The sequence below is a fragment of the Lepisosteus platostomus genome, chromosome 6 (assembly GCF_059453375.1).
Source record: "Lepisosteus platostomus isolate fLepPlt1 chromosome 6, fLepPlt1.hap1, whole genome shotgun sequence".
Classification (NCBI taxonomy): Eukaryota; Metazoa; Chordata; class Actinopteri; order Semionotiformes; family Lepisosteidae; genus Lepisosteus; species Lepisosteus platostomus.
This window is the reverse complement of record NC_142616.1, coordinates 20830138-20852302: the sequence shown is the minus strand read 5'-3', so window position 1 is coordinate 20852302 and position 22165 is coordinate 20830138. Positions and strand designations below refer to the sequence as shown.

At 38.5% G+C, this 22165-nt stretch overlaps 1 protein-coding gene across 4 annotated transcripts in view; it reads left to right on the top strand.

Annotated features, from left to right (window-relative positions):
• Window positions 1-22165, top strand: part of myofl (myoferlin like) — a 50537-nt gene that overhangs the window by 1073 nt on the left and 27299 nt on the right. For all 4 annotated transcript variants that reach the window (XM_088634721.1, XM_088634719.1, XM_088634718.1 and 1 more), the window contains exons 2-16: window positions 1868-1923; window positions 2416-2507; window positions 11208-11316; window positions 12170-12272; window positions 15362-15525; window positions 16622-16750; window positions 17677-17739; window positions 18402-18452; window positions 18823-18853; window positions 19238-19353; window positions 19844-19970; window positions 20120-20223; window positions 21146-21214; window positions 21410-21453; window positions 21937-22019. In XM_088634721.1, coding sequence (XP_088490847.1) covers window positions 1868-1923; window positions 2416-2507; window positions 11208-11316; window positions 12170-12272; window positions 15362-15525; window positions 16622-16750; window positions 17677-17739; window positions 18402-18452; window positions 18823-18853; window positions 19238-19353; window positions 19844-19970; window positions 20120-20223; window positions 21146-21214; window positions 21410-21453; window positions 21937-22019 — 1341 coding nt within the window. The remainder of the gene's footprint in view (window positions 1-1867; window positions 1924-2415; window positions 2508-11207; window positions 11317-12169; window positions 12273-15361; window positions 15526-16621; window positions 16751-17676; window positions 17740-18401; window positions 18453-18822; window positions 18854-19237; window positions 19354-19843; window positions 19971-20119; window positions 20224-21145; window positions 21215-21409; window positions 21454-21936; window positions 22020-22165) is intronic.

Here is a 22165-nt window from a genome sequence, read left to right as displayed (position 1 = left end):
TCTCCTGTCGATTGGCACCGTTCTCATGTTCTTGTTCAGTATTCAGGAACGCCCAGTGCAATGTGACAGACCAGAGGAGAATGAGGTCCAGAAAGACCAAATAAATTGCGGCTTATAATGAGTGTCATTTTATAGCACTTAGAGCTTGACTAATGTTAGGAAAACCATAGAATAGTTTAGATGATAGGACATGATTTCCAACCAGCAAGCCCATTTTAGTGGTTACTGTATTGAATATCGTAGCTACTGTAACATGGGAATTCATACTTGTATTCGGAGATAGTTATTTGCCGTGCGATTTACTGTATATGTGTAAAAGACCGAGTTACTTGATTTGTGTTTATCATGTTGCATATAGGGAAAAAATGGTTGACTAGATCTTAGGCCAAACAATATGGTGCTCGCATAACCCCAGTTTACCAAAGTGAAATATCTTCCACGAACAAAAAAACAGCAACTCCTTATGAGTCAGAAGATTAAGCATTCTTGTTAAATTGTATCATAAACAGGAAAAATGTTTGCATAACAAATCTTTACAGTGGAACAAAATAAATCTGCATGGAATGAACAACGTTTTCCTGAGACTATATTTGAACCCCTTAAAATGATGTTTAAAATTTCACGTTGAAAACTTGTTTTTGTACTATAGGGTTGGAAGCCGTTTCCTGTAGACATATATTAAAGAAATGAAAACACCGTTTGTTCAGGATACACTAATTTCTTATGGTCCTTTTTCCTTAACGTATTGTAGAAGAACGCCTGTCTGTTAGTATTTTTTTTTCCCCAAACAAATACACAGTCTGCTGAATTTAGCAGCCAGGCCATTGTTTTTTAGAAATAATGTGTACTAATCTCCTGGGGCGTCCGGTGGATTTGTGTATTCTGTGTTTAGAGCTACACGATGAGCACATTTAACTCAAACCCAAATCAGCAATAGAAATCTGAACACATTGGGACAACAGAAACACCGGAGTTTCCGCCTAATGGATTTTTTCACGAAACTAAAACTGAGGGATATTGGTCCATCAGATGCAGACTTTTGAACTTTAGAAATCTGTTCATCCCCATGAAATGGAATTCCAGATTTTCACATTGAGGCGATAAAATGGAAAAAAAAAAACCATGCCCAAATAAGGGGATAGAGCTTGAATCGCTGCCTCCTTTCGTTAACGCTAATGGCTGTGCTGCTGCTTGCGATCATATTACCTTTGGGTGTGGATTTTTTTTTTAAGGAAGCAGAATTTCAACACGGAGTTGCCTCATTTTCCATTTTAATAATAACCTCCTTCGTTTTTTAAGCTCCTGTATTGCACAATTGTTATTAATTTCTCTTGCGCTGTTCAAATACATTATGTCATCCAGTATTTATGTCACGCTGGATGCGTGGGTTTTAGACCAATTTGAGTTCCCCCCTGCAATCCCTGCCCCCCGTACGGTACAGTACGTCTACTTTACATTTGCGAAGAGCGTAATGCTCTGTGTCTGTAAGGGACAACACACGTTCCCATGGTAGGCATACTGTTTGTGTGTAGCATTGTACAGTATGTAGCCACTGTGAAATCAAAACTCACTTAACAAGCTAACGTTCTAATAGAAAAGTTCCGTGTGTGACAACAATGGAACCTGAAAAAAGTAGAACTGACGCCCTTGGGGTAAATCGTGACAAAGTTGATCTCGCATGACCTTTGTTTTTCGTTGAGGGTCACGTTCATCACTCTTCCCCAGGCCGTAGAGGTACAGAAAATTATAACCCTTTTGACATTAGGGAGTCCCTGAAAGGCCTATGGGACAGAAAAGTGTTCAAATAGCTTTGTTTACAATCGTTCTCCTACTATGAGATACTCAGATTAAAACTTTTTTTTTTCAGCCGAGAAGAAGAAAACCAAATCCATAAACAGTGAAACCAATCCTGTTTGGAATGAAGTAAGGCATTTGTTTTTATATCTGTGTTCCTTGTACCCCCTGTTCCAATATTTGCCAAGTCTGAAATTGCAGGGATCTTTACACTGTACAGTAAATCACTGCTAGTGGGAGAGAAGCCAGGGACCGCTTTGTTCTTTAGAATGTGGAGGTCAGTACTGTTTATCTTGTACCTATGAAAGGAAGTTGCAGCAAGTACCTGAATTTGAATACTTATACTTAGAAAGTTGACTTAGTAATCAAAACTTTCGTCTTGTGAACTTGATTTTACAGTTTTGATATTTTTGTAGTAAATCGCTTTTATACAGTGATCAGTGCAGATCTGCAAAGCCTGTGATGCTGAACGGTTATGGATCAACGATGTACCCATTGGATTTGACACTCTGCCCAGTTTGCCCTTTTTTGGAATCGTCTTTAAATTAATGACTTTGCCACTGGAACAGAAATGCTGTTTTACAACAGAGAAACTAACACTAATTTCCTTTCTAATTCTAGGTCGTTGAGTTTGATTTAAAGGCAACCCCTCTGGATTCCTCTTCATTTATTGAAGTCATTGTCAAGGATTATGAAACCATTGGTCAAAATAAGTATGTACCTTCAAATGTGATTCAATTTGCATATTTTCTGTCAAAAGTTCAATGTAGTGACTAGACCAAACAAAAGGGAGGCACCTTCATTAAATCTGCTGTTCTAATAGTAAGTACTTGACTGATAAAAAATACCTTAATTATAAGCAATAATCAACTAGAATTGCAAGTATTGTTGCACTTTGCTTTTGTACAGTATGTAACCCTTCAAAAACACATCTGTCAAGCAAATAATCTAGTTAAACAGACAAGTCAGTGTTCTGGGGTTTCAGTTTTATAGCAATAGCAAAGGCCTTGCCCTTTTGTCTTTTGAAAGGCCACTTGAGATTTTTTTGGGTTAAGCCAGTTGTTAAAATTCCTGTCTGTGCCTGTTCTGCTATTGAAGAATAATCAGCTCTTTGCAGATACCTGGAGGTGTTTGCTTTTGTAATGAAGAGTCAGCAGTACAGTGGAGGTCAATCGCCATCACAGAGACAGGGGGGTGTTGCTTGATAGCTGTGTTTGAGAAATGTCAAAAGCGATATTTGGGGGATGAGGAAACATGCTTGTGTGGCTCTTCTTTCATTTAGTGCTGTTAAGAGCGTGAACTGTGTGGCATTACCGGATACAAAAGGCTTGAGGTTCTTTCAAACAACCTGCCAGAGGAATACCTCCAGGAAAGATGACATTAAAATTCTCATTTCATGAGAAGAAATAATTTTAATAGTAAGTTAGCACAATACACATGTACCATAGCTTTCAGGAGTGCAATTATTTCCATTGCCATATTATTATAGAGTAAAAGATACGGTATACGGTATTAAGGGTGGTGTGTATTGGTAGTGGCTTATCACTGAACTATTAGTTGGACATTGGAGAAACCTAAGGGAATGCCGCCCATGACACTACAGGTGTGTCTTTATTAGAGACTGTATTGTTGTCCTCTGCTATTTCCACACCCTGTGGTGCTGTGTTGTGACCTGCTCGGCAATGTCTGGGAAGCTCTGCAGAAAACTGAGTGAAAGGCCTTCTATAAGATCGGGGGATGGTTGTTAAATTGCTCACTGTTAAAAATGACTTAATTTTAACATAAAAATGAAGATCCAAATAAATAGGAGCTGGGGACGTTTTTTGATGGTTTACAAAAGCACCTCCTTAAATGGAATGTTTTGTTTTCTGGGGAAAAATGTTTTTTTTTTAATTCAAGCCTAATCTTACAGAATATCAATTTGCACTTAATTAATAGACTTTCATTGCTGATGACAGAGTGTGGAGAACAAAAAAGGTTAAGTAAATATTTCTATGAAAGTATTGCAAAAGATAACATATTTTTATAGCTGTGCCTGCACGCTACTCAAATAGAGTAAGTAAATTGTAAATTTACTAAATTATTTTACAGTCCTACTTCCATACAGTAGGTGTATGTATGAGTAAAAATAGGAAATCCCTTTCCCATCTGCATTCAGTATACTCGCATATTTTTACAAAGAACAAAAAGATGTTTTAAAAAGTAGAGATTAGTTTTCAGTTTAGACATATGGTATGTCATACACATTCTTTGGAAAACTTAGGTAATGTTAAACATAAACAGACTTGTTCAAATGTCCTGATATCTTGTATTAATGGTGCTTAGCTGTCTTAAAGGCTGGAAATTGGAAAAGTGGAAATTAAGTGTATGTATTTCTAAAAGAAAAATAGATTCTGTTTCAGATTTTTATTTTCTGCTTACAAACGCAAACTCAAACCTCACTCTATGACAAAGATTACAGTACTTGATTGTGTTTCCAAAAGGACAATTTTGTTTTCTATGCTTACCAGCAATTTTGATTACTGGTGAAATCTCTTAAATTATATGTTATAGGCATCTCCTATTTAAGACACACACCGCTGCACTTTTGTTCTTGGATATTTTAGTCTCCTCATAAAAAGCATATGGTATCAATCTGGAAACTGTGACTGTGCTCCCTGGGTTTCCTTGTAGTTTTTTCCATTCTGTATGGGTTCATAAAGAAAATATCCAGCTGGTATTTTGTTCAGTGTGGATAATGAGATGTTTTGAAAACATAACTAGAAGTTAAAAAATGACTCTCCAGGTTTTCTACCTTAGTGTAAAATTCTCATGAACAAGAAAATATAACCATAGTTTAGAAATCCCTTTGTTTCTGTCAAAGATGTAGATCTCATCTTTGTTGTTGGTTTTTTTACTTTGCTGGAGTGCTGTTTTAGGAAAAGCCATTTTCAGGGAATCTAGGCTCATGGTTACATCATTTTTTAACGTTTTTGATCTCTGTAGACAAAAGAAGCAGATACAGGGTTCCTTTTTCATTTCTCTGTTTTAAGAGGAAACATAAGAGCTAATGAATTTTCCATTTAGGAACAGTAAGGCATCCTGTCTGACTGTAGGAGGAAAATGACCATAATTTCAGACTTTTTTCCAAGATCCCTGGATAGTTTGTAACCTAGCAACAGCTGCAAAAAGTGAAGGTTGGGCACGCCTCTGTAGACTTGTTGCAAAACAATGTCTGAGGGGTTCTTTTTTAATGAGTCACGCCAGCAATGTAGCACTGTTGCCTTCAGCCAACAAATACATGTTCTGCTGAATGCAAGGATAGATTTTCTGAATAATATTAAACATAACTGTGACTTTCAAGACCGAGGAGTTTAAAGAATTGTTCGTCTTGCTTTTTCCAGTGGTGGCTGTGAAGGAAGGAATAAAAGAGAAAATTGGATCCATCCTTCCTGTAGACTAGTAAAGGCATTCATTGTGACTAAAAAAAAAAAAAGTAACATTAGTTGCATGTTGATTTCACACAAGCAGAGAGCTTTAAGTTAAGAAGTGCAGCATAGCTACCAAATAGCCATGTTTGGTAATAGCAGCTATTTAATGTCACAATTGACCACCCTGTACATGAAGGTACAATGTTAGCTCTTTTTTTGGTGGTCTGGAATTTTTTCCCCACACTGTATATACTGTACAGTACCTATTATTTATCTGCATGGGTTCCAATCAGGTGATAAATACATCATCATGCACTCTTCTAGCAAAAGGGAATAGACACACCAGAACTTTTAACTGGACTGCAAGAATGATTTAACAACATGCGTTTTTTTTTCAATTCTTCGTACCTTATTGTTCTAATAAGTGACTTTTCTAAACCCCTTTATGAGAGAGAGAGACTCCAGAAGGAAGCGAAGGGGAAGTCTTTGCTTAGTTAGCTTTGCACGCTTGCACATCTGTCATTTCCCTCCTGTTGCCTGTGGGTTCTGCCCTGTGTAAATAGAACAGTGTGCCGTGGGCAGTATGTAGATGATGTGAGTGTGAGTCACATCTCAGCTTCTTTTAACACAGGCAGTGGGTGGCAGCGTTGGAGTGACCGCTCTGAGAAGGGTAAAGCTTAAGATCTAAGCTTGTTCTTAAGCAGTGGGGTATCGGTTGTGCTGTTGACTGTGACAGTGGTACCAAAAACGAGATGTGGAATTTGTAAACCGTGAGGGGGAGCAGTAATGATGTAATATATCAGTACTCCGAGGAATGTAGTCTTGGTTGTTAAATGAGGAGTGAAGTCTTTTTCTTGATGAATACCAGTAGGGAGACTGCAAAACGCATTTATGTTTGAGAATTTAAGCTTAGTGCTGCTTGGAATTTTTTGACATCTCCTGTTTTAACAACTTATTTCAACAAAGGAAATAACATGCTTCATTAGGAGCCTGGTGACTCATGCATCCACTCAGCAGTCTAACAGTTATTCTAAAGAGAGGTTGAGAGGTTGTCAAATTCTCCCCCCGTTCTCCGAAAGGGAACTAAAATTATTCTATCAAATCCATTTATGGATGATTTGAAATGTCCCTCTATAAATTATTTGCTAAACTTATTTGCTAAACTGTAGTGTGAGGAATTAAACCAAGACAAAAAAAATTGAATATAGGAACATAAGAGTTGCTCATACTTGAAATCACACTAATTTATTTATAGAGGCTTTTATTCCTTAATGTTGAATGTTCACTTTTACACCCAACAATAAAATCCTGATAAAGAAAGGCAGCAGTGAATATACCTTAATAATAGGTTCTGGGTAAAGTTCTAACAGAACAGCTGCCTGTGGATCATGTGCAGGCTGCACTGGGTTCCATGTCCTGAAGATAGGAGAATCCCTTACAGCAGCAAGTATGCAGCATGAACTCTCCTAATTACCTAATACAGAGAATAAACAACAAACATATAGAGAATAAAAAGATCTATGAAACTACAGGGCCAGCTGTGTAACGTATAGCTGTGTGTCTATACAGTACATCTAATGTATAGCTGAAGTATGTGTCTAACCCCAGCTCTGTGTCTCCATATCTTTGCATATGGGTTGTGTTAACTCTAACCTGCAGTCAATAATATGTGCCCTCATATGCCTGTGAGGCCTTGATTAGAAACTGTAAAATAAAGCCAGGAAATAACATCGGCTTGGCATTTCCTGCTGTGCACGTTACTGCTTAAATAACTAAACGTCCCTCTTCCAAAAATATAGAGGGAACAAAAATCATACAAAAGAAAAGCTGTCATATTTTTTGTCAGATTTGTTTACGCACTTTTGGCTGTTTTTTTGTTATACACATCCGAATATTGGAATAGCCAGTGGTGTGTTTTTCATGTCTCAGCTTGCAGCTACCTGTATGTCCCGTGCAAACTCACACAAGGCAGATTGAAGAAGTGCTGGCGGGCTCCTCCTACCAGCCCTCCTTCGAGTCATTGGTCCTTTAACATGTCAGCACACCTCCGCGATCGAGTTTCAGCACCAGCTGGAAGAAAGGCCAGTACCACACCCGACAGCACCGCAAGCCCGCAAGGCCCGGGAGGTTCTGGCATTGCCAGGAGAGCCATGACCAACTAATACTCCCCTACTCTGTGACAATCCCAGTCACAGTCAGCTAGTGAAATGACCCAGACTCGAACCCGTGACCAGAGAGCTCAAGCCTTTACAGGTTGAGTCACTCAGGAAGCTCGTGATTTTTTTTTAATGCGATTTATCTTACTCGAAAATAAAATTATACATGGTGCATTATGCAGAGACTGTTAGATGAGATTCAGAGGTTCTGTGGTAATGAATCCAGGGCTTTAAGTTACATTAACATTATAAGCTGTTAGGGTGTCTTAGCCAGACAGCAGGAGGGCATCAGACTTTGATGAGTTTCCACCTGTGTCTCTGCCCACTCAGAATGGACTGACTCTGTGACTCAAAACTTCTGTGTAGGAGGGGAAATAAGGGAAGACTCATGGTTGTTAGGACCAAGAAGTGAATTATTGTACAATAATCATGTGCATTTATGAAGACAATGGGAGAACAATGTGGTTATTGAGCAAGTGTCTGATTCACTCATTACTGAGGCTGGAACTCGGTGATAATCCAAAAGACACCTCTTTATCATTTATGAGCAGAAACTACTGGCTATGAGTTTGGTATATTAGATGTCAAGAAATTTGAGAATTTCCCTTCTCATTTTAACTTTTTCTTTTACATTTTGGAAAAAGTAGGAACTTATTTTGCAGAGAACTATTTTTGCATCAAAATGGACAACTTTACAGTCAGTTCAATATTTCAGTAAATTCTCAACATAAATGGGACTTTGACAAATGTATCTTCCTTTTCATAGTCTCAGAAAAGTATGAAAAGTGCTTTTCTGCCCTTGTAGCAGTGAGGTAACTGTTACAGTGAGGACACACCCCCTGTCTAATTACAATTTGCTCCTCTGGGCCAGAAGGCTGCTCTGCTTGTGCGCAGGGTTTGGATCTTGTTTGGATTGAGCTGTTTGAGTGTTTGAGCTGCCAGGTGGTGTTCCAGCCTGTAGTTAGACCCAAAATCCGAGGCCTCACCATTTGCTGTACATTGCATAGTGGATTATTGTGCACTTTGTTTCTTTACAGAACTGTAAAGAGTAATTTTTTTTACCCCTAGCTTATTTTGGAAATAACTTTTTATTTTTAAGGGAGACATTAAATACCGTGACATAGTGACGTTCTCCAGCAAAACCCCTGTGTGCTGATGACTTTTCCTTTCTGATCTGAAATGTATTATAATGTTAAGCAATTGTTGTGCTTTTTTATACTGCATATTAAACAACAGCTCTGAATAGCTCTGGCCCTTGATAAAAATGTTCAAACATTTAACATTTCTTATAGAAAATATTGATTAATTGTTATTATAAGAATTATATATAAATATCTTATTTTTAATATTAGAGATGAATCCCATAGGCATGTAAGGTGTCATTAAAAGAGAGGATATTCAATATTCAAGTTTTGTGTCAGCAGTATATAGGGACAGTGCAACTATTATTCAAATAGTTTTTTTCAAATAAAGATATTCAGAATTGTCTGATTCAAGTCACCAAATGTATTTATGAATTAAGTTTTGATTGTACTGTAAAAAAACACTGTATTTAAATATTTGTTATAAAGTAATTTTTGGTAATACCACCCAACATACTTGAATTAATTCTGTGTAAATATGAACTGAATAGGACAGACTGTGTATAGAAAACAAAGGTATGGTTTACCTTTTCAGTCATACAGCAGGATGAACATCCCTTAACAAATGGTAACTAAAAGTTGATTTCAGCTGGAAAAAATGCAGGTGTAAGTTAAGATTTTGTAATTAAAATGTAATATAAATGCATGGCACTATATTGACTATATCAAAAACTAATATATTACTATAGTCAAATGCATTCGTATTGTAGATATGTTGAAAATAAATGCTGTCACTTAAGATGCCACTCCTTCTACGTTTTAGTCTTGTTTTGCATCTTCTGCTTCAGGTTAGAACTGGACTGACCCCAAAATTTGGAATAGAGTGAATGCAAAATTTACCAGGACATCATAGTCAATCCCTGGTGCCTCTTGTCCAAATGCTCAAGTCACATATGGACTTCACAACAGGATAACAATACAGTGCAAAGCCTAAATTGAACCAAATGGTAAATGATGATATGGAGATCCTTCTTCTTGATTGGCCATCCGTTTCTGGTAGAACATTCATGGACCGAGCTGAAGAAGGCAGATCACAAGTGCAGACTGCATAATGCACAACAAATATCAGAATGGATGGCAGTGAAACTGCTGGGAAAAAGTCTTTTGTTAAAAGGACAGTTCAACAGAACTTGTATAATACAGACATTTCCATGGAATTCAGGTCGTCAGTGTGGATGTAATACTTCTTAAGAGTGTGTGCCTAAAACACTCTGGTGATCGTGCGTTAATCTACCCTGAACTCTTAACAGAACAACCCAGAAATCTAACAGAATGACTTCCAGCCACTCCCACTAGGAATAACAGCAGGACAGCATGTGAGGATGATTTTCATGTGCTCTGAGCGTTAAGGGCAGGACATATCCAGGGCTGTGGCTCTGCTGGAAAGTAAAATGAGTCATCGGCTTGTTCCTCTTAACCAAGGCAGTCTAGGTTGCCAGGACACAGTCTGTGTATTTGCAAGTGAAGGGAGAAGTAAGGTGTGCAGAGAGATTGACTTTATTAAAACTGCCTTTTCTGTGGTTCGGATTAAAGTGCACAGAACAGAAACATCTACAGTCTACCTGTAAGGCCAAGACAAGATCCTGGTGACCTTAGTGTCAGCTAGTTTTTTCTGCATCTGAGCTCTTAATTACATATAACGAATCTGCTAGTTATAAGTTTTTTTAAGTGTTACCTGTGCCAGCAAGCTTGTAAACTGTGATATTTACCTAAAATATTGGTGAAGAACCTGAAAATCTGCAGCTTTTTTAGGAGCAAAAACATCATAAAACAGGAGAAACACGTTAAACAATCACATTATTAGTTTAATTATTTGATTAGCAACCGAACCTTTTGCCTGACTGGAATGGACACTGACAGTATTAGGACCGGGAAGGCACAACCAGTGAAGAGAGGATGTCTGCTGACTTTCTGGGAAACAGGCAATTTGTGTGTTTTAGTGCTCCTTTCCCAATTCTCCAAATGACAGGCAGTCAAAAACTTAGTTACCTTTCCCTCTACTTTTCTACCAGAAGGCAGATTCAATTGTTGATCAGATTATTTTGAACACGTTGCCTGAGGTGTTTTGCTCCAGCTAGCGGTTATTATAAGTAGTCCCCCATGTGACACAGATATGTTACAGATTTGATTAGAAAATGAACCTGTGCCAACTTCACTTGTATCCAGCATTCACTGGACTTTGGTGTCCAAAGCAAACGATATTCTAAATCAAAAAGTAGGCAGAAAAAAATAAATAAACTGGTATTTTCCAATAATGTCTCAATATTAAAGACCAGTATCCTTACTGTAGGTGTTTGAAATTGTGAAAGATGGAATATGGCTGTATCATGTGAGGTGTACTCTTTCCTTCTCAGGTGTATAACAGTGTGTTTGTTATTGCTATTCACTTGAACAGCAGTGTCTGACAATTTTAGAAAGAGAGGGTGTGCAGAGAGCAGCTTTTAAAATAATTGCTGGGAGGAAAAGCACACTCCAGCTAACGCTTCAACTGCTCTGCACAGATCTGCCTCAGTTTTTGCAGCTTTGTTCTTTACTTGACTGGCCTCAAACTTTGATCAAAGACGGTGCCAGGAGATGACCCAGTGTCCTTTTCCTCATGGCTTCATGTTACCATCTTTGATAAATGATCCAATAACGTAATAAATAACATTGCAATGAAATGCGTGATGTACAGTTCAAATAATTCTAAAATCCTCTTTTTATAGGCTTATTGGCTCTGCGAAAGTTTCTCTAAAAGACTTGGCAGCTGGTCAGGTCAAGTCCCTCCCATCGAAGAATTTGCCTCTTCTCAATGAAAAGAATCAAGACATTGGTGTAAGTTAATCTTTTCTTCTTTTCTGATGGTAAAGCATGCCATTATTTTAAAGCATGGTACTTGGGAAGATGCAATAAAGTATATAAAAGTAAAGTTTCATATGTTTGTACACAATTGTCCTGCAATTGGCTCCCATCTGCCCCCATTAAAGAAAATGGAAATTTGAGACCATTATCTTGTGTAAAAATACTATATATTTGTCTGGGTTTGTAGAGTTAATTACCTCCTATTTGATAAAGTATTGCAAATGTCTAAATTTTTAATTTAGACACAAGATAAATAGGAACATGCACAGTATTCAAGAGCTGTGAGAATTCAAAGCTGTAAGTTGAGGACAGTTCTTCAATTTTCCAGTTTTACAGGACAGGGAGTATAGCCACAGGTGGATTTAAAGTACTGTACCTCCACTCTGTCTCCATATTTAGTGAATACACACAGTAGATATAAACATTTTTATTCCACTAGCACCTCTTCAAAAAACCAAAGTTGTTAAACGTGTGTCTGTTGCCAACAAGATGCAATATTTATATTTAACAGAATAACAATCACATTTTTTTAAATTTTACCCGTTCTGTCAGGTTCCGCAGTGCGCGGAGGATGTTTTCTGTGTCATCATCATTAATATAAAAATATCATTGTTTAGTATTATATTTCGTGTGTCCATTATCGTTATGTAAAAAAAAACAAATGTTTTCATTCTCTCAAAAAGATTAGGCAAATGTGGGATTTACGGCATAGCGCATTTTATTAACACATCGTTGTGAATTAAGGAAAATAATGGAATAATGATAGTTCGATAGATGTTTTTAATTAAAATAATGAATTAATTGAAATAGCCTTCTCTGATTTTAGGCAACGATTAATTTGACAATTGGATACGAACCTCCGGCCACCGCCCCTTCCAATCCCAACGTTCAAACAGACGGCGGAGAGGTAGCAGGTGGAGGAGACACCGGTAAGATGAAACAAGCTGGTCTGCATATTTTGAAATGTAACTTGAGTTTCAGTAGTCTGGGTTTTCTTCCTGAGTGACAATGGAAGATTCGCAGGGCGGTGTACCAGGCAAGGAGAGAAGGGGTAGGTTATGTCGTTCTCTATTTCATTAAAGTGATGTCTACGGATAATTGTCATTAGGTAGCAAGCTCAGTAACGTTTCATGTACAACGCCTGTGCCTGTACTGAGGTACAATTAGGCTGTTTTCTGCTTCGGCAATAATTAGTAAGTAAAATTAGGTGTGCCCATGAGGTGGTTACTGTTTTAGTTTCAATGACAAATGCTTAAATTAGTATACACGAAGTTTACTTCAACTGCTCTTTTAATTTAGCCTACGTTTTTCCGACTGAAATTTATTGACGTCGTGTGTTTTAGTAAATTGCATAAAGTTTAAGGTCTCCTGAATCCATTCTACGACCATTTACTGATGTCAAATAAATGAACAAATTGATCACGAATTTTTAATAATTTTATGTTTTTTTAGTTGTTAGCCTGTTCTCTGCAGTGCGAAATATATCACTCAATTTCTCCGATACATGCCCTGAAACATGCATAATTTAAATAGGAAACATGCAGGATTGCATCGCTGAGGAATTTGCAGTCAGTATCTACAGTGATTAATATTCTAAGAGGTCCTTCTTGCCTGCATTGGTTTTGGGAAACGGAAAACACAAACGTCGCTACTATGGAATAAATAACATGAATAGCGCTGTATAAAAGAGAGGATGCAGGTTGCTTTCCGACAAGGCTTGTTTATTTGCAAAAACTACTTATTCACCCCTCCCCCCCAAGTTCTTTGCTCACCTACAGTTCTGATTAACCGCTTGGTCTTCAATATTGCACTTGCGTCACATCAACTTGATAAAACGTATTTCCAGTACTTGTGTGTCTAAATGAGATCCTGAACACACTGCAGGTGTTTCAAACCGGTTCTGCAGCTCGTCATTCCCCCTGGCTATACTGTATGTACACTAACTTGTTTGCATAAAGACATAAACATAAATAAATAGACACTCCCTATTTCTTTTGCAAATATAGGATTGTGTATTTATATAGGATGGGATTGTAAATATCACCAGGACACTTCTTAACAAAAGGCTTTATTGCATGAACTAAAAGATGGAATGTTAAAGGAAAGTATACACAATCTGACCATCAGCAGATTATGGGAACTGTGAATTTTTCAGAATTTTGAAGCTTATTTTTCCTGTGATGATAGCTTAATATTTCTGCTGCTATTTTACTGAGGAATGTGCACAGCTGCGTTATTTTGATATTTCTTTTTATGGAGCAAAATCACAAACTGGCCTTATGAAAATCATGCATATTGCTGTGCAACAATACCAATTTGCATATGTGTAGAACACGGTCATACCTCTGTAACAGCTTACAAGCTTCCTGCTAGTCATGAATAGTGTTTCTGTGCTTTTCCATCTTTGGTGCACAAGCAGACTTCATCACAGAACTTGATGGTCAACTCTTCAGCATTGTTCTAGACAGACTGAATAAGTGGTCCAATTCTGTCCTTTTGTTTGTGGTGTATAGTACTGTTTATGTGTACAACTACAAACTGCTTCCTTAAATCCAAAGGAAAATATTGTACTTAAGGGAAAATCGTGAATAGATATCAGGTATTTTTGTCTGTCTTTGTAGTTTTGCATTACAGTATGTAAGGTAAAGTGTTCTTCGGGAAGGAACTAAGTTTAGGAAAATAATGCTTTAGAGTTGATAAAGGGCAATGAATCTGGTTTGACGAGTCATTCCTGCAACCAGTGTTGTTGTTGTTTTTAACAGGCTCTTTTGTGCATACACTTATTTTTCAGTGCTATTAAAAACATTTGAGTTGCTGTTTCTAAGGATCTCAAACGGTTTTCCTGGTCCAATCCAGCAGCTTTTTTTTGATACTATTAAATCATTAAATCCTTAAGATTTGGTGCATATCCATTGTGGTCATTAAGGCAGGGAATTTGTTAATTTAGAGATCATTAGGGACCAAAAGGATAAGTAATTCACATCCCTCAGGGACCATGTTTCTCTTAATTGCACAAATTACTTGCTGTTGATCAGTTATATTCTCAATTTTCAGAAATGGGAAACCTATAAAATTAAAGGCTTAGGGTTCTCCAGGATCAGGATTGAAGACCTTTGGGCTCCACAGTTAAAGCATGTGGTTAATGTTGCAGCTTTCTTTAATCTTTAAACAGTTGATAATATTTTTATCTGCTCTGTGTCCACAAAATTGCTTATCTTATCTAATTGTACCTTGGTTCTGAAAGTATCATCTCTTGTGTACAATATTTAATTTTTTTTTATGTTGTCTGGTCAAGTTCACTTTCTGTGATATAACTTCCTTTATTGTTATAGAAGTAAAAAAACAAACAATGAATCATGGCTCAATTTCTGAATGAATCTGTGCACAGATCGGGAGGCACAGATTTTCAGTCTGTAAGGTTTTCAGTACCAGTAAATGATTATACTCTATGAACCTGTGGTTAAGAGGCTTGTCTGCATCCTAATGTCTTCCATGCAATATATACATCTTCAGTATTTCAGCTTATGGAGACACCATACTGCTTGCTTTGAAGAGTAAGAAAATAAGACCTGCAAAATGCTCCTCATCTGTGATCTGTATTTCTAAGGCAAAGGAAATGAGTTATACTGCACATTTAGATTTCCTAGATGTTATGGCCTGAGAGATAAGGGAAATGGTTTATATCATCTGATGTTTTGAAACCAAGAAAATAACATTTTAAATAAATTCTACTTCACACGTAATTTCTAGCAGGTTGATAATTTTTCTGACTGTGCAGAATAGACATACTGATATTTGTTTCTTCTGAATTGCAGTTTCAGTTTAATAATCCATAGTAAAGGGAAGGACCAACTGATGCAGTGAGCGTACAGTATGTGGTGGAGCAATGTTTGTGCTGAAATATTGGTAGCGTTCTGCTTATGGTGGAGGGGCTCACACAAATTCACTGCCTGGCAGTGGGTATGGTTGCAGGTTGTTTCTGGGAAGCCATAACAAAACCAGGTGTCTTTTCCTATAGGTGGAGATGGTGAGGAGGAGGGTGGTGAAGAGCATGTTGATGGAGGGCAGGGAGGGCTCTCAGGAGACCCCTTGTCTCCTGGTCAGCCTGGGAATCAGCTCCAAAAAAGGACTGGCAGGAGAAAGAGGAACAGGACCCTGCCCAACAAGCCTCAGGATTTCCAGGTATGGACTCTGGTGCTTATAAATATCATGGGTATGTTTTTAGGTGTCGTCCTGCCAGAGGTGTGCCCTTGTTCTTTTCTTTTAGAGGGAGGACTGATTCCCCTAAATGTGCCTTCCACTGATAATAAGCATTCCCATGTTTATTGTGTACAATCATTTATAAAATGAGTTATACTTTGACTTTTTTTTAAACTATATTTGCATACAAACCTAATGTGGCTTAATATTTATTTCTGGGGCTGTTAGGCGCACAAGATTCATGCAACAGTTTGATCTTTTGGAGACTGCTCTGAAGTAAGCCATGTTTGTCAATAGTTCTGACCTTATTAGCATGAAGTGTTGCAAAAAAAAAAAGATGTGTTAGAGCAGCTGGAGGGCTGGAATAGCTATTGGGTTTTAACTTGCAGTGGGTCTGTCTGCTATATTATTATTATTATTATTATTATTATTATTATTTTAATAATAATAATAATAACAATAATAATAATAATACTTACACTTATATATAGCTTTTCTGGACACTCCACTCAAAGCCTTAAAGCACTTTACAGGTAAAGGAGACTCCCCTCCACTACCACTAGTGTGCAGCACCCACATGGATGATACAACAGCAGCCATAGTGCTCCAGTAGACTCACCACACATCAGCTATCAGTGGGGAGGAGAGCAGAGTGATGAAGCCAGTTCATAGATGGGGTTTATGAGGAGGCCATGATTGGTAAAGGCCAATGGGAAATTTGGCCAGGACACTTGCATATCTCTTTTCGAGAGACACCCTTGGATTTTTAATAACCATAGAAAGTGAGGACCTTTGTTTTACATCTTAATAACAGGGTTGCGCCTGTTTTACAGTACAGTTTCCCCATCACTATACTGGGTACTTAGGACCCAAACAGACTGCAGGGTGAGTGCCCCCTACTGGCATCACTAACACCACTTAATGCAGGAACCTTAGCTCTCCCAGGAGGTCTCCCATTCAGGTACTGGCCAGGATCACACCTGCTTAGCTTCAGTGGGTTGCCAGTTGTAAGTTGCAGGGTGATATGCTGTAGCTGCTGAAATTTGTTTTTCATGAAATCTCCATCTCTATTCAATAGATCCGTGTTCGAATCATCGAGGGTCGTCAGTTGCCTGGAAACAACATCAAGCCTGTTGTCAAGGTTCATGTCTGTGGTCAGACGCACAGAACAAGGATCAAGAGAGGAAATAATCCTTTCTTTGATGAGGTAATTTCATATAATATTTGCCTTCATAAATTCCACTGACATTACGTTAAATACATTTGTAGGCTAAATGCAATGAATTTAATTTAATAAGGATTAGTATATCTCCTTATGTTTTTGTTAGATCATTATATTTTGGTAAGTTTTTGCATTGATTTTTACACTTACTGTTCACAGGCAGAAGAGATTTCTGTGCTTCACAATAACCATTGTCTTGAACGAGGTTAACTTTTTTCTTAATAGACCTAATCTTAAAGGTCTGCAGTTGCTGACACAAGCTATAATCCTATAATACTGCTGTGTATTGAGTCACTTTTAAGAGAGGAGGTGCCTTCTGTTAATAAAGAAACCACAGAAAGGAATTTTTAATAATCTGAAAAGGGCAGACTTCCATCTTCGTTTAAGTCTGGTGCAATTTGCTTTTCATAAGTGCTTCTCTCCTTTTAAAGCAGCATACTGTAGCTGTGTTCAGATCTCCTGTGTGTGTAGTTGTGTAAATCTGTGCTGGATTTGGGATGGGATTCTACTGGGGCTGTACTGTTCCCTCTACAGGGCGTCTTCTTGTTCCTAACTCTCTTGGACCCTGTCCTCGGCATCAGTTACTTGGCTTTTCTTCCTCCTAGCCTGTCCTCTGGTCTCCATATCTGTCCACTCTACCCATCTGCCTGACACCTTTTTGTAGGTTCTCCTTTCTGCTTCAGTAAGTTCCTGGTATCTCATTTAACACAATTTGACATGTTTTCACATTAGCTGTGTAACCTGCGATCTTTGCCCTAGTTGTAATATGTTCCTCTTACTTTCCCAAAGAGGCCTTTCTGAAAAGGCTGTAGCAGCTCAAAAATGTATTGTTTTGAACAAATCCTAAGTCCATAAACTGTATTTAGAGAGTTACATTTACATCTCATAACTGACTGTATCTTCCTTTGCAGATTTTTTTTTACAATGTCAACATGTTGCCATCAGAGCTCTTTGACGAAGATATCAGCATTCGGGTATGTTGTGCCTGATTGTTGAAATCTCTTCCTTATGTAGGTATTTGCAAATACTCTGTTGTCAAATGGAGTTTTGGCATTGTTACCAGAACATTGAACAGTGTGTGTGAATACTGTATATATCCTCAAAGGTACAGAGAGAAATAACATAGTGGTCATTTTAATTTGACTTACAGTATCTGTTTCCAAAAGTAGACAAACTTGAACCTATTGGTTATAAAGCCACCTTTCAATATCCCCCGTTTTACAGGTTTTAATCTAGTGCTGACAATTATTCACTTAATTGGTTCCCTAAAAACATGAAGGTTTGAAATTGAATTAACATATCAGAAACAAACATGACACAAGAGTTAGTTTTCAATCATTTTACTTACTGTATTGGCTGATGAGTCCTGTTACATGTGCTAGTTACATTGACAAACCCTCTTAGAAACCAAGACCATGTAGAGCCCTCATGTGATGGGAGGCTGGTCTTGTGGTACAGTAGAGTTCACTGCTCTCTACAGGGCAGTGCTCTGTGGCTCTGAGGCTGAGAGCAACTGGGATCAAATCATGGAATCCGCAGGGACAGAGCAGAGCTTCAGCCAGTGCACGTACAGATCTTGTGGGGATAATTCAACACAGTCTCTTGTTGTGATAACATGGCTGCTTTCTTCTTTTAGGTGTATAATTCCTATTCCTTGAGAGCAGACAGTCTTATGGGGGAGTTTAAGGTACAGTATATGTTCTTTTATCTACTGCATTTCATATATTCCTTAATGTGTTCCAAAACACAGTTAATATTTAAGTTAAATGTTTTTATGGAGTGCTTGGAACAGCCACAGACCCTTTAGAAAACGTTGTTTGCAATGTCTAAGCCTCATCACACTTGCATAAGAAATGCTTAATGAGTATCTCAGTACTTGTAGGTCTGCTTCTGTAACCCTGGACGTACCCTAGTAAATCACACACAAATCAAATAAAAGTAACTCTTTCTGCTCGGTGTCTCTTCTTCATGTTAATAGTCTGTAATTCAGAAAAAAGGTGCATTTCTGAACAGGCGGCTATACTTGAAAGTTGATATACTTTTCTTTCCCTCCACAGCTGGATGTTGGATATATCTATGATGAACCTGGTAAGTTGAATTTTGAGTAAAAGTCTTTCTGTAGCTCGTGCAACCCAAAGATTGATACTGAAGTATCAAGAATGTTGTTTTTTTTTGCCTTTTGTAGATATTTCTGAGAATTTCCATTTTCAGAAAACTCGCAAAATTCTTTAACAGTAACTAGTCAGCCTTTCTGGGCTGATACCTGATTTTTATTCACTTGACACGTGCAAGGCATAAAGCATGAAGAATCCTTTCATTGACTTCATCCCCACACCAGTACTTAAAAAATTAAATCCAGGCAGATCTCTAGCTTATTTTCCTGTGTTTTGCACACTTAAATGTTTTGTGTGAACGGTTCTGATTTGTTTCTGAGACGTGTAAGTAGAGCCTGTGTTTCCTGGTCTTCCCAAGCACATGCAGTCATGAGGAAGTGGCTCCTTCTGAACGACCCCGATGATTCCACCTCGGCAGCCAAGGGGTACCTCAAAGTCAGCATGTTCATCGTCGGGACTGGAGACGAGCCTCCGGTAACACTGCTGTGTCTGGACTTTCTGGGTCCCCGGTCCTGGTCCTGGAGGAATCAGCAGCACTGGGAGCAGCTGTTTAACTGGTCAATTAAGCCCCTAATGAGCTAATTTGGGTCATTAGGAGCAGCGGCTGGGCTAAAAACCTACAGACACACTGGCCCTCCAGGATCAGGATTGGGGACCCCTGTTTTTAAATGCTAGTTATTCGGTTTGTTTTTTTTCACTACTCTGGAACTCTTAAGACATGACATTTAAAATGGTAACATGTCTGAGGTTCCTGCTGAAGCATCAGTGTCTCTGCCCTTTGTCTGATGAGGCAATGAGGCCTGATGACAATTTGCAAAGTGGGTTCTGAAGATCCTGTGACCTCTGCACTTTAACAATTTGTCAGTATAAGTAAAGCAGTTTTATACAAAGAACCACAGCAGGTGTTTCATCTGTGTCTTGCATTGTCTTGGACCTTCTCTGAAGACCATCGTATTTTCACCAGGTGGAGAGGAGGGAAAGGAGTGAAGAGGAGGACGACATCGAGAGCAACCTGCTGCTGCCCGCTGGCGTCACACTGCGATGGGTCACTTTCTCCCTGAAGGTGTTCAGGGCCGAGGACATCCCACAGAGTACGCCATCTCGGCACCACAATGTCCGGACGTAGCTTTTAAGAGCTTTAATAGCCTCGAGAATTAAGCTGTAGTTTTTCTCCATGTACAGCTTTTGTACTGTTAACTAAATCAAGTCCTCCAGTTCACTAAAGAAATGTTTCTTTTAGTGGATGATGCATTTGTCCAGTCTGTGAAGGAGATGTTTGGAGGTGACGGTGACAAGAAGAACCTGGTAGACCCTTTCGTAGAAGTCAGTTTTGCAGGCAAAAAGGTAAGTGTGGTAGTAGCCTAAAACAACAGCTGAAAGTGTGAACTGTGTCCTCAATTCGTGCAGCATTTTAATGAAGTACACTCACTTCCTGAAATGCTGCTTACTGTTTGGTGTGCGTGTTTGTCTCCCCAGGGACTTTTGTCAAGGCTGTTTGCTTGTGAAACAAACTTCACAGTATTAAAATCAAACTAGATGTGGCTCCCTGGGACTCAAGTTAGAAGTATTAAAACTTGCTACAGTGGGGGACTGGCCTTTTGACAGTTGGGTCTGTGCTGTGTGGGTCAGCTATATATGTATGTAGTGCTCGGGGAGTGTCTGTGCCTGGTGCCCCACAGTCAGTCCTGAGTAGGTAGCTGCAGAGAAGGTGGGCTGTTGTCTGCAAGCATGGCAGTGGAGGTGTATCAGGCCTGTCAGAGTCTTCGACTGGATCTCTGGACCTGCTGCTCCCTATTTAGGCTCTTTCTGCCAAAAAAAATACCTTCCAGGCATGTAACTGATCGCGGCCATGTGAAACAAGGAAAGTTGCTAACGAGCGAAACAGGCTTTTCTGTCTTGCTTAAGTGTACCTGCAGGTTTAGAATATGCAGGTCCTTCAAACCATAGAAAAGCTGGTGCAGCAGCACTAGAGCTTTGTGATTTCTGGCACTAGAGCAGAGCCGATATTGTGAAACAGAGGTGGTAGGTCTTTTGTCTGTTCTTTCCGTCTTAACTGGGAGACATAGTTGGTCAGGGTTACATATTGGAGCAGGCATGTACGGAGGCTCTAATAGATTATGGTCTCAAACACCTTTTAACATCTCCAAGACAGTTCTGTTGTTGATAAAGGTGTTTAATTTGGTCACAGCAAACATGTCAGCATCTGTTATCTGATTGCAATGATTGTATGAGAAAAAGAAACATTTAGTATTTCTTTCTGATGTAGCTGTGCACTAAGATTGTGGAGAAGAATGCCAACCCAGAATGGAACCAGCTGATCAATGTGCAGGCCAAGGTAAGAGTGTAATGCTATTAAATGTGATCAGAAAACCGCAGCTGGTTCAGATTTCTTCAGAAAAGCCTTGCACGATACCAAAACATTATTAGGTCATTTTTAGAACATGACAATACATATGCTTTTAATGTTCTGTTATCACCGTAATTATCTAATCAATTTTGTGTTGTATACAAATTTTTCCTTATATTGCAGTTCCCCTCCGTTTGTGAACGTATCAAATTGACTGTTTTTGACTGGTATGTTGTGTTTTTCCTTAAATAGTTTTATTCTTTAGAAACTAAGTTATTTAACACTTAGGCTTAAGAACTAAGAACTGGAAATGAGAAACAAACTTACTTGACAAAAATCTCTGGGCTTCTTTCTAATTCAGTGCTAGGTCAATGGCAGTTGGAAACAGGAGACCAGCCCATATAACCGAGACTGAAAATACAGAAAATGTTTTCTGCGAGATGTTCCCCATCTGATTGTGTGAAGGTGGACACAGCCAAAATTTTCTTAAAGAAACAGGCTCTCATTTCAAGACTTGAGGAAATAGTTAGTCGTGTTTGCAGGCCTTTCTGTGTCTCTGGGATTTCTTTGGCAGTGTAGTACTGACCTCCATCTGTAAGGGATTTTTACAAAGTGTATAAAGGAGGGGGTTACACAAACTATTGATTTAGCATGTTTTCTTTACTCCTAAGTGTGCAGAACTTTAAATGCATTATTGGTCTCTCACACAGGGATCGGCTGACTAGAAATGATACAGTAGGAACAACGTATTTACAGCTGTCTAAAATAGCTTCCTCTGGTGGTGAAGTTGAAGGTAAGGTCCCTTTGAAGATGAAAACTGGTGTTTAAGTTTGTAGTCAAGGATTAATGCTAATCAGATTGCATCAGGAATATAGATAATGGTACAGTGGTGGTTTACTTTGAGATAAAACATTACTTTTTAACTAATTTTAATATTTT